Raw genomic sequence first — 10,767 nt, 5'->3', positions numbered from 1 at the left:
GGACTGTGAGTGGGGGAATTGCGCGCGCCGTTGGTGGAGCAGGAGACTTCCCCGGCCGCCCAGCGCTGTTTTGCTTATTTGTGACTTGCTCAATTATTCCATTAAATTGGGATTTATGCAACCCGGCCCGAGTGGTTGTCAATTTGTCACGTTTACCTATAACAGGTGGGTGGATCAATATGTGGATGGATGTATGGATGGATGGGTGGGTGGATGGACAGGTGGATGGATCAGTAAGTGGATGGATGGATGGGTGGGTGGCCAGATGGATGGATCAATATGTGGATGGATGTATGGATGGACAGGTGGGTGGATGGCCTGATGGATGGGTGGGTGGCTCAATATGTGGGTGGGTGGATGGATGGGCGGATGGACAGGTGGATGCATGGATGGACGTCTGGGTGGATTCGTGGATGGATAACCTTAACCTCCTGGAAGGCTAGAAAGCTATGCAGCTAGATGGATAGAAACCGGAGAAGGATGGATGGATAGTCAGAGAAATAAATAACTTGACAGATGAATAGAGAGAGAATTTTAACATAACGGATGCACAGCTACACAGACAGACCTCAAGAAGGACGGATGGACAACCTCAACCTCCGGACGGCTAAACGGACATACAACCAGGAGGACAGAAACTGCACCGTGGGTGGACGGACGGACGGAGGGAGCGCAGCGAAGGCGGGAGAGACATCCAGACCACGGGAGAGACGGACGGAGGTACCGGAGACCCCCCCCCCCCCCCAGGGTCTCCTGGGACGCCGGGATGGGGGGAAAGAGGAACCCAAACCCCCCTCCCAAATCCCGGCATTTGCAAGGAGATCCGTGCGCCCGCAACCCAGCCCTCCAGGCATGGATATTTTTTTTTGGTGACCCCTAAATAGCTGGGAGAAGAAAAGAAACCAAAAAAAAGAAACGAAAACCCTCTTGCGCAAAAGCTCCGGAGGTGGCGACGGGGGCGGGCGGGAGGTTGGCGGCGAGCCCGGACAAGGTGCACGCCGCGGGCGGACCTTGGCTCCCCGGGCGCTCCGCCGGCGCTCCGAGCCCTCGCCATGCTGCTCCTCGCCGGCACCGCGGTGGCCGGTTTGCTGCTGCTGCTGCTGCTGCTGCCGGCGTTGGTGGCCCGCGCGGCTCCCTACTTGGTGGCCGACGCGGTGGCTTTCGCCTCCACGGCGTGGGTGGCTCTGCGCTGCGAGCGGCGCCTGGCCCGCCGGCCCCCCGTCACCCTCCTCGACATCTTCCGGGCGCACGCCAGCCGCCAACCCCGGCGGCTCCTGCTCCGCTTCCAGGATGAGCTTTACACCTACGGGGACGTGGAACGCCGCAGCTCCCGCGTCGCCCGAGCCCTGGCTCGGCACCTGGGGTTGCGCCGGGGCCAGACCGTCGCCGTCTTCCTCCCCAACTGTCCCACCTACGTCTGGACCTGGCTGGCGTTGGCCAAGTTGGGCTGCGCCATGGCTTGTCTCAACTCCAACGCCCGGGGCCGGGCGCTGCGGCATGCGCTCGCCGCCGCTAAGGCCGCCGTGATGCTCGCCAGCCCCGGTGAGTGCCGCTCCGCCGCGGAGCCGGGCGACTCCCCTCCGGGTGCTTTTCCACCCGCTTTGCCTTCTTCCAGCCTTGCGGAGCTGTGCGGCACATGCGTGTACGTGCACCGGGGGGGGGGGGGGTGATGCACGCGGGTTGGTGTTTGCACGTGTGTCGGCGTCTGTGCATGTGTGTCGCTGTCCTTGCGTGTGTTTGCACGTGTGCCAGCGTCTGTGCATGTGTTTGTGTGCCTGTCTGCACGCGTTTGCACGTGTGTCAGTGTTTGTGCGCCTGTCTGCATGCGTTTGCACGTGTGTCAGTGTCTGTGCATGTGTTTGTGCGCCTGTCTGCATGTGTTTGCACGTGTGTCGGTGTCTGTGCATGTGTTTGTGCGCCTGTCTGCATGTGTTTGCATGTGTGTCAGCGTCTGTGCATGTGTTTGTGCACCTGTCTGCATGTGTTTGCATGTGTGTCAGTGTCTGTGCATGTGTTTGTGCACCTGTCTGCATGTGTTTGCACGTGTGTCGGTGTCTGTGCATGTGTTTGTGCGCCTGTCTGCATGTGTTTGCACATGTGTCAGCATCTGTGCAGGCGTTTGTGCGCCTGTCTGCATGTGTTTGCACGTGTGTCAGTCTGTGCATGTGTTTGCACACTTGTCTGCATGCATTTGCACATGTGTCAGTGTCTGTGCATGTGTTTGTGCGCCTGTCCGCATGCGTTTGCACGTGTGTCAGTGTTTGTGCGCCTGTTTGCATGTGTGTCAGTGTCTGTGCATGTGTTTCTGCGCCTGTCTGCATGCGTTTGCACGTGTGTCAGTGTCTGTGCATGTGTTTGCACGTGTGTCGGTGTCTGTGCATGTGTTTGTGCGCCTGTCTGCATGTGTTTGCATGTGTGTCAGTGTCTGTGCATGTGTTTGTGCGCCTGTCTGCATGTGTTTGCACGTGTGTCAGCATCTGTGCATGGGTTTGCACGTGTGTCACTGTCCTTGCATGCATTTGCCCGTGTGTCAGGGTCTGTGCTTGTGTTTGCACGTGTGTCAGCGTCCTGGCACGCATTTGCACACGTGTTGGTGCCGTTTTATGCATTTCCACGCGTGTCAGTGGTTGCGCACGCGTTCACAGCCGTGCCCGCGTCTTCGCACGCATTTCCATGCTTGTGAGGGTCTGTGCATGCCTTTGCACGTGTTTCCGCGTCTTTGCACGCGTGTCAGCGTGCGAACACCCGTGTTTCAGCGCCCTTGCACACACCTGCAAGCACGTCGGTGTCTGCGCATGCAGTTGCACATGTGTCAGCATGCGTGCCCACAGTTGTGCCTGCATCAGGGTCCACGCAGGTGTTTGCACACGTTTTGGTGCCTGTGCGTGGATGCGCACACGTGTCAGTGCCTGTGCGTGCGTTCGCACGCGTGCCGGTGTCCGTGCAAGCAGGCGCCTGTACGCGGTCGCGTCCGGGCTTGCGGGTCCCATTTGCACACGCGTGTTCACCCCCGTCGCACGTTGCAGCTGCTCACGAGCGGCTGTAATGACCCTAAGCCCCAATTAGCGTCTCGTCTCGTCAAGGCCATGGGTTAATCATCGCCAGCTGGCAGGGGCGGGAAGTCCCGGCCCCTTGCTGGGGTAAAAGGTCCTTTTTCTTGCATCACGGCTGCAAGGTTGTGTTTTGGGGCAGGAGGTGGAAAAATTACGGGCAGGAGGTGCTGCAGAGGTGCCCGTCCGGGCGAGGTGACCCTCTGCGCTGCCCGTGTGACCAGGGCGCCCATTCGCACTCCTCGAAGCGCCTGTCCGGGTTGCTTGGGGCACCCGCGTGGGATCCCCGGGGTGCCCGTCTCATCGGGGTGCCCCTTTGGGGTGCATCGGGTGCCCATCCGGGACACCCAGGGCTCCTAAATGGGATAGTTGGGGCAGCGATCAGGTTCTGGTGCCCATCTAGGACCCTTGGGGTCTCCATCCGGGATGGCCGGGGCGCCCATCTGATTAGGGTGCATCGAGTGTCCATCTGGGATCCCGGGAGCACCCAGCCAGGATGCTCGGGGCGCCCGTCCCATCAGGGTGCCCGTCTGGGATCCTCAGGGCACCTATCTGGAACGCTTGGGGCGCCCATCCGATCGGGACACACGTTTGAGGTCCTCGGGGCACCCGTGCGGGATCCCCGGGGCGCCCGCTGATCGGCGCATCCGTTTGGAGTCCTCGGGGCACCCGCCTGGGGTGCTGGGACGCCCATTTGGGATTCCCATCTGGTCGAGGCACCCGTTTGGGCTTCTTGGGACGCCCGGGACACCCGCTGGGTTGCCCCTACGCCCCCCGCTCCGGGCTGCCCAGGCTGACCGTCCCCCTCTGCCATCTCCTGCAGATCTCCGGGCCGCGGTCGAGGAGGTGCTGCCGGACCTGCGGCAGGACGGCATCCGCGTCTTCTACCTGAGCGCCGAATCGCCGACGCCGGGCGTCGAGGCCCTGGGGCCCGGCATCGAGGCTGCCTCCGACGAGCCGCTGCCGGCCCACCACCGCGCCGACGTCACGCCCAACTCCAAGGCCATTTACATCTTCACCTCCGGCACCACAGGTGGGATCCCGAAACCCTGGCTGAGGAATTGGAGGTGCCCCCCCGCCACCCCCCCTCTCCTCAGCTTGGGGAAGGACGGTTCCTCCCTGGGAAACGGCGCCTGGGAGGTTTTGGGTGTTGTGGGGCCCGGCGGGTCTCCTGGTGGGGGGTGAGCCCTCTTCATTGACCAAGCCAGAAGGGTTGGCAAGATGGTTGAGGAGGTTGGAAGGGCCTCGCGGACTCGGCACCATGACCGTCGTAGGCCCAGGTTCCTCTTAGCCACATCCACGTGAGGGTTGAAGACCTCCTAGAAGGAGATCACCACCACCATGGGTCTCTTCCCTGCTCTGTCCCCCACCGGGGCAGGGGGGATGGGACCTCTGGGAGCTTCCAGATCCAACCCTGACCATTGCAGGCCCATCTGGACCAGGTTCCTCATGGCCATGTCCATGTGAGGGTTGGGTATCCCCAAAGATGGAGACCCACCATGTCCCTGGGTCTCTCCCTGGTTCTGTCCCAACTGGGACCATCTGGACCAGGTTCCTCATGGGATTCTCCCAGCATAGTCTGAGGACCTCCAAGGACAGAGATCCACCATCTCCCTTGATCTGTCTCTGTCTCTGCCCCACTGGGGCAAGGGGAGACGGGACCTCCCTGATCCAGTCCTGCCTAAAAAAGGTCTGACCCTGATTAATGCAGGTCCGTTTGGACCAGGTTCCTCATGGCATAATCTCAGGAAGGTCTGAAGACCTCCAAGGACAGAGACCCACCACGTGTGACCCCCACTGGGGAAGGATTTCGCCCTCACATCCCACCCCTTGATCCTGAGGCCTCACATCCCGCATGGGCACCTCCAGGGAGGGTTTTCCCACCCCATCCCTGCCCCCTCCATGTTTTTTTTTTTTGCCTCAGGGTTGCCCAAAGCGGCAGTGATAACGGAGAAGAAGCTACTGCTGGTGGCCAACATGTGCCGGCTGTGCGGCGTCCGGGCTGAGGACGTCGTGTACACGCCGCTGCCGCTGTACCACTCGGCCGCGTTGCTCATCGGGCTGGGAGGGTGCTTGGAGGTCGGTATGTACCGCGCGCCCGACACGGACCCGCCGGCGCGTGGAGGGGACCCAAGGACGGACAGAGGGAGGAATGTGTGGGAAGGGAGGAGGGAAGAGAAAGGAGAGAAAAGGTGAGAGGTGTCTGGATGGATGGAGGCGATGGATGGATGGATGGAGGCAATGGATGGATGGATGGATGGATGGATGGATGGATGTTTTATGGAGGTGGAAGGATGTTTGATGGAGAGGAATGACAAAAATGTGAGGATGGAGGAGGAAAGAAAAAGGAAAGAGAAAAGGAACGATATCTATACTGACAGATGGGTGTGGAGATGGATGGATGGATGTTTTATGGAGATGGAGGGATGGATGCTTTATGAGGTGGACAGAAAAATGTGTGAAGATGGAAAGGGAAAGAAGGGAATGGAAAGACTTGGACGGAAAGGAGAGGGGTGTCTGTATAGATACTGGGTAAGTGCGGGGATGAGTGGATAGCTGGGCAGATGTCCCTGGGATATGGATGAACGGAGGAAGAAAAAGGAAAAAAAGAGGAGTAAATATAGATAACGGATAAGCGTGGGGATGGATGGATGTTTATGGAGATGGATGGATGGCGAAATGTTTAAGGAGGGAGGAGAAGAAGGAAAGAGGTTTGGAGGGAAAAGAAGTAGCTATCCAGGTAAGGGGTAGGTGTGAGGATGACTAAAATTCATGGAGATGGATGGATGGATGGATGGATGGATGGAAAAATGTATGAGGATGGTGAGGAAAGAGAAAGAAGGGAACAGACTTGGAGAGAAAAGGGTAACAGCTACGCATGGGATGAATGGATAGACAGATTTTTTATGGAGACGTATGGACAGAGAGATGTGTCAGGATGGAGGAAAAGAGAAAGAAGGGAAGGAGAGTTGGAGAGAAAAGGAAAGAGGTACCCAAATAAACAGATGGGTGAGTGGTGAGGCAGAGGTGTATGGAGATGGATGGATGGAGAAACGGGTAAAGACGGAGGAAGAAAGGAGAAAAGCATCAGTACAGGTAGATGGGTGTGAGGATGGATGGATGGATGGAGAAATGTGCAAAGATGGGGGAGGAAGGAAAAGAAACGAGAGAAAAGGAGAAGGGAATATAGGTAAGGAGGGGCTGCATGGATGGACAGATGTTTACGGAGATTGATGCATAAGAGAGGGAGATCAGAAAGAAGGAGAAAAGATGAAGGGTGGATCAATGTTTGTGGAGCTGGATGGATGTTTATGGAGAAATGTGTCAGGATGGAGGAAGAATGAGAAAGAAGGGAAAGGAAGAGAGGAAAAAGGGAGAGAGCTGTACAGACAGATGGGATGGACGGATAAAGCTTATTTTGGTTATTGCCCCTTCTTTGACTCAACGCAGTGGCAGACGGGGAGCTCAAGCATGGTTTCACCGGAAGAGGGAGGAGATGGAGTGGGGATGGGGATGGGGGGGGGAAGGCGCGTGGTCCCCGTCACCCCGCCGCGTCCCCGCAGGAGCCACCTGCGTCCTGCGGGCCAAGTTCTCCGCCTCCCAGTTCTGGGACGACTGCCGCCGCTACAACGTCACCGTCATCCAATACGTGGGCGAGGTCATGCGCTACCTCTGCAACGCGCCCAAGGTAAGAACCCGGGTGCTGGGACAACGGAGGAGGGTGGGCGGAAAATAATCCGTCCCGCCGGGACGCGACGCTGAGACGACCCGTCCCTTCGGCGCCCCGCAGCGCCCCGGCGAGCGGGACCACAGCGTGCGCCTGGCGGTGGGCAACGGCCTGCGGGCGGAGGTGTGGAAGGAGTTCCTCCAGCGCTTCGGGCCCGTCACCATCCGGGAGTTTTACGGGGCCACCGAGGGCAACGCCGGCTTCATCAACTACACGGGGAAGATCGGCGCCGTGGGAAGGGCCAACGTGTTCCTCAAGGTGAGCGAACGGTGGCTTCCTCGGGGGAGCCAACGATGGCCGGGAGGCGACGTCGACGCGAGAGGTCCCCTCGTCGGGGCGGCACGTCCTCAAGGATTCCCCTCCGTTGGGGCGGCCAACGCTGCCCCACCAGCATTGGGTCCATTGCTCCTCTAAGGCCGTTTTTGGGGTGTCCCCACCACGCCATCCCCATCTGGCTTCAACGGACACCCGCAAAACTACGCGGTTGTGTTTTTCCACCCTTTCCCTGCAACCTGCCGCCGTTGGAGCTCGCAGAAACTTCCCCTCGCTCTTATTTCTCCCACGTTTCTCTTCCCCCACTGATTTCTCCCTCCTCTGCCTCCCCCCCCAGAAATTTGCTTTCTTTGAGCTGATCAGGTACAACGTGGAGCGGGACGAACCCATACGCGACGAGCGAGGTTTCTGCATCCCGGTTCGCCCTGGTAAGAAGGGACGAGGCTCCTGAGGGCCTTTTTTTTGGGGGGGTTGTTGAGATGCCATCAAAGCTGCCCCTCGGCGCTGATGCTCTGCGTCGCTGCTCTAAAACTACGGCAGCGGGGAGCGCGCCGCCGCTGCTCGCTGCTCCGGACCCTCCGAGAAACGGTGACGTCGTCTTCGAGCACCAGCCCGGAGGCGACGTTCCCGGGAGCTGCCGGGGTTGTCGAGTGGCCTGTAACCCTCCCTTCCCTCTCCAAAGGCGAGCCCGGGCTCTTGGTCATCAAAATCACCAAGACGACCCCTTTCCACGGCTACGCTGGAGATCCCGAGAAGACGGAGAAGAAGGTCTTGAGGAACGTCTTGGTGAAAGGCGACGTTTTCTTCAACAGTGGTGACCTCCTCATGATGGACCATGAAAAATTCCTCTATTTCCAGGATCGGGTGGGAGACACTTTCCGGTAACTCTCTCACCACTCTTGCGTTGCTGTCTTGGCCGGTGGCACGAGTGATGGACCAGGGGTGGAAAACGCGAAAGTGGGCACCTCCACTGAGCAGACACGAGCACCCCGATGTGCCGGAGAGGGATAGAGGCAGCGGCAAAAGAGGGAGAATGTGATTTCTCAGCCCTAAATCCCCTCTCACGGCTTCCTGCCTTCTCTCCCTAGCTGGAAAGGTGAGAACGTGGCCACGACGGAAGTGGAAGGCACGTTAGCCACGGTGGACTTCATCCAGGAGATCAATGTCTACGGGGTGTCTGTGCCTGGTAAGAACCCAGCGGCGTGGGGATGAGCGGAAATCGGTTGTCCAAAATAACCGTCTGGCTACACGGGAACATGATGTGCTCCCATAATGGTCTAAGTGGCCACCAAGAAGGCTAAAATGAGACTTGGTCCCCCAAAATAAGCATCCAGCATTGTCTTGGGCACGTAATGTCCTCCTGTCATGGTCCAGGCAAGCACCAAGAAGGCTAAAATGGGATTCAGTTACCCAAAATAAGTGTCTGGCATCATTCTGGTCATTTGATGTGCCCCCATAAGGGTCCAAGTGGCCACCAAGAAGGCTAAAGTGAGATTTGCATGTGCCAAATAAGCATCCTGCATCGTTTCAGGCACAGAACTTGCCCCCCTAATGGTCCAAGCAGCCACCAAGAAGGCTAAAAATAGGACTTGGTCGCCCAAAATAAGCATCCAGCATCGTTTTGGGCATGTGACACGCCCTCGTAAGGGTCCGAGTGGCCACCAAGAAGGCTAAAACAGGACTTGGTCACCCCAAATAAGCATCCAACATTGTTTTGGGCACTCAGTGTGCCCTGTAAGCATCCACAAGGCCACCAAGAAGGCTAAAGCAGGACTCAGTCACCCCAAATAAGCGTGCCACGTCGTTTCGGGCACACAGCACGTCCCCGTAATGGGCCGAGCAGCCACCAAGAAGGTTAAAGTGGGACTTGGTCACCCAAAATAAGTGTCCGGCATCGTTTTGGGCACGTGATGCCCCCCATAAGGGTCTGAGCAGCCACCAAGAAGGCTAAAATGAGACTTGGTCACCCAAAATAAGTGTCCGGCATCGTTTTGGGCACGTGATGCCCCCCATAAGGGTCTGAGCAGCCACCAAGAAGGCTAAAATGGGACTTGGTCACCCAAAATAAGCATCCAGCGTTGTTTTGGGTGTGCACTGTGCCCCTGTAGCGGCTCTAGAGCCCACCGGGAAAAGCCCCCAAGCTAAGCCAGAGCAGAAACGGTCCATGCCAAGGAATCGCCTCATTTTCGGTGGGGGAGACCCGGTTGCCGGCCGGTCCCCCGACGAAGGCCGTGGTTTGCAGGGTGCGAAGGGAGGTGCGGCATGGCGGCCGTGCGCCTCAAGCCCGGCGCGAGCTTCGAGGGCGAGAGCCTCTACGCGCACGCCAAGGAGTGCCTGCCGAGCTACGCCGCCCCCCGCTTCGTGCGGCTCCAGGTGAGGGGCTCCGGTTTCGGTCCGCGCCGCTGGGGAATAAGGGGGGGAATGGTATTTTTGAGCCCTCTCCCCGCTCCGTTCTTCGGCGATCGCCCCGTGCCGACCTCCACACCGGTCACGCTGTGCTGAAAACGGCGTTGATGGCCCCGCAATAACGGCGTCGGTCCTGCTTGTGCCGACGTCGGCGTCCGTCCCCCGTATCAATAACGGCATCGATCACCCCATACCGATGTTGGCATCGGTCTCACCGTGCCAGAAATGCTGTTGATCACCCCGTGTTGACATCGGCGTTGGTCCCTTGGATCAATAAGAGCATCGGTCTTGCCGTGTCGGTAACGGCGTCACTCCCCCCCGTGGGATCGATCGCCACTGAACCGCATTCCGGTTATTCCGCGACTCCGCTTATCGATAACGGCGTCGGTCCTGCCGTGCTGACGACGGCGCGGGTCCTGCCGCGCCGATAACGGCATCGATCGCCCCGTGTTGACAACGGCGTCGTTCCGCCGGGCCAACATCTGTGCTGACAACAGCGCCGATCGCGCCGTATCGGTAACGGCGTCGTTCAAACGTTCGATCGACGCGTGCCGACGACGGCGTCAGTCCCGCCATGCCGATGACGGTGTCGGTCCCCGCAGGAAGCCCTGGAGATCACGGGGACCTTCAAGCAGTGCAAAGGCAACCTGGTCAGAGAAGGCTTCGATCCCAACGTCATCAAGGACCCGCTCTTCTTCCTGGACGAGGCGAAGAAGTCCTACGTGCCCTTGAGTCCTGACGTCTACGCGGACATCCTGGAGAAGAGGCTCAAACTGTAGAGAAAGCTACGGCGCCACGGAGAAGGTGGGGGGTCTCCACGAGGGTCCCCACACCTGGCCCCGGGAGGGGGGACGGGTAATTGCCTCCGGGCCATCAGCGGGTCAATCCGGTGCTAATCAACAAGTTTTCGCTAACGAGCTGCCGCCCTCGGGGGAGTTTAGGAGGGAAGCCGGAGCGTGACGAAGGCGACGGGCTGGCTCTCGCCTTTTCCGCGCCGGCTGCGGAAATTCAAAGGGCTTAATTCCAGTTAATCGGGTCGGCTTTGCCCAGCTGCTGCCCCCCCCGGCAGCTCCGATGCCCTTTGTGATGCTGGAGCAGCGAACGCCCGGCTGAATAGGGACATCTGCCGGGGTCGAACTCGCGGGTTTTTCCCTTCGTCTGGGTGAATCGCACCCAAAATCCTTTCCGATGACCGTAAGGGCGCTCGGGAATAAAGCTGCTTCCGGCGCAGCGACGGCCTCTCGCTTTGCCTGCAAAACGTCCCGGCTGCCTGCACCGCGCTGGCGAGGCGGGAAGCCCAAAAAAGGGCTC

General features: G+C 59.1%; 1 protein-coding gene across 1 annotated transcript; it reads left to right on the top strand.

The window, feature by feature from the left end:
- The first annotated feature begins 1,002 nt into the window (after positions 1 to 1,002).
- On the top strand, positions 1,003 to 10,710 carry SLC27A5 (solute carrier family 27 member 5). The gene is made up of 10 exons (XM_067314332.1): positions 1,003 to 1,542; positions 3,874 to 4,083; positions 4,975 to 5,133; positions 6,614 to 6,738; positions 6,841 to 7,035; positions 7,388 to 7,478; positions 7,733 to 7,931; positions 8,139 to 8,236; positions 9,293 to 9,423; positions 10,059 to 10,710. The coding sequence occupies exons 1-10, from the start codon at positions 1,053 to 1,055 to the stop codon at positions 10,233 to 10,235; spliced, it is 1,875 nt and encodes a 624-aa protein (XP_067170433.1). The 5' UTR covers positions 1,003 to 1,052; the 3' UTR covers positions 10,236 to 10,710.
- The last annotated feature ends 57 nt before the right edge of the window (positions 10,711 to 10,767 follow it).

The sequence above is a fragment of the Apteryx mantelli genome, chromosome 34 (assembly GCF_036417845.1).
Source record: "Apteryx mantelli isolate bAptMan1 chromosome 34, bAptMan1.hap1, whole genome shotgun sequence".
In the NCBI taxonomy this organism is placed as follows: Eukaryota; Metazoa; Chordata; class Aves; order Apterygiformes; family Apterygidae; genus Apteryx; species Apteryx mantelli.
This window is presented reverse-complemented; position numbering and strand designations above follow the sequence as displayed.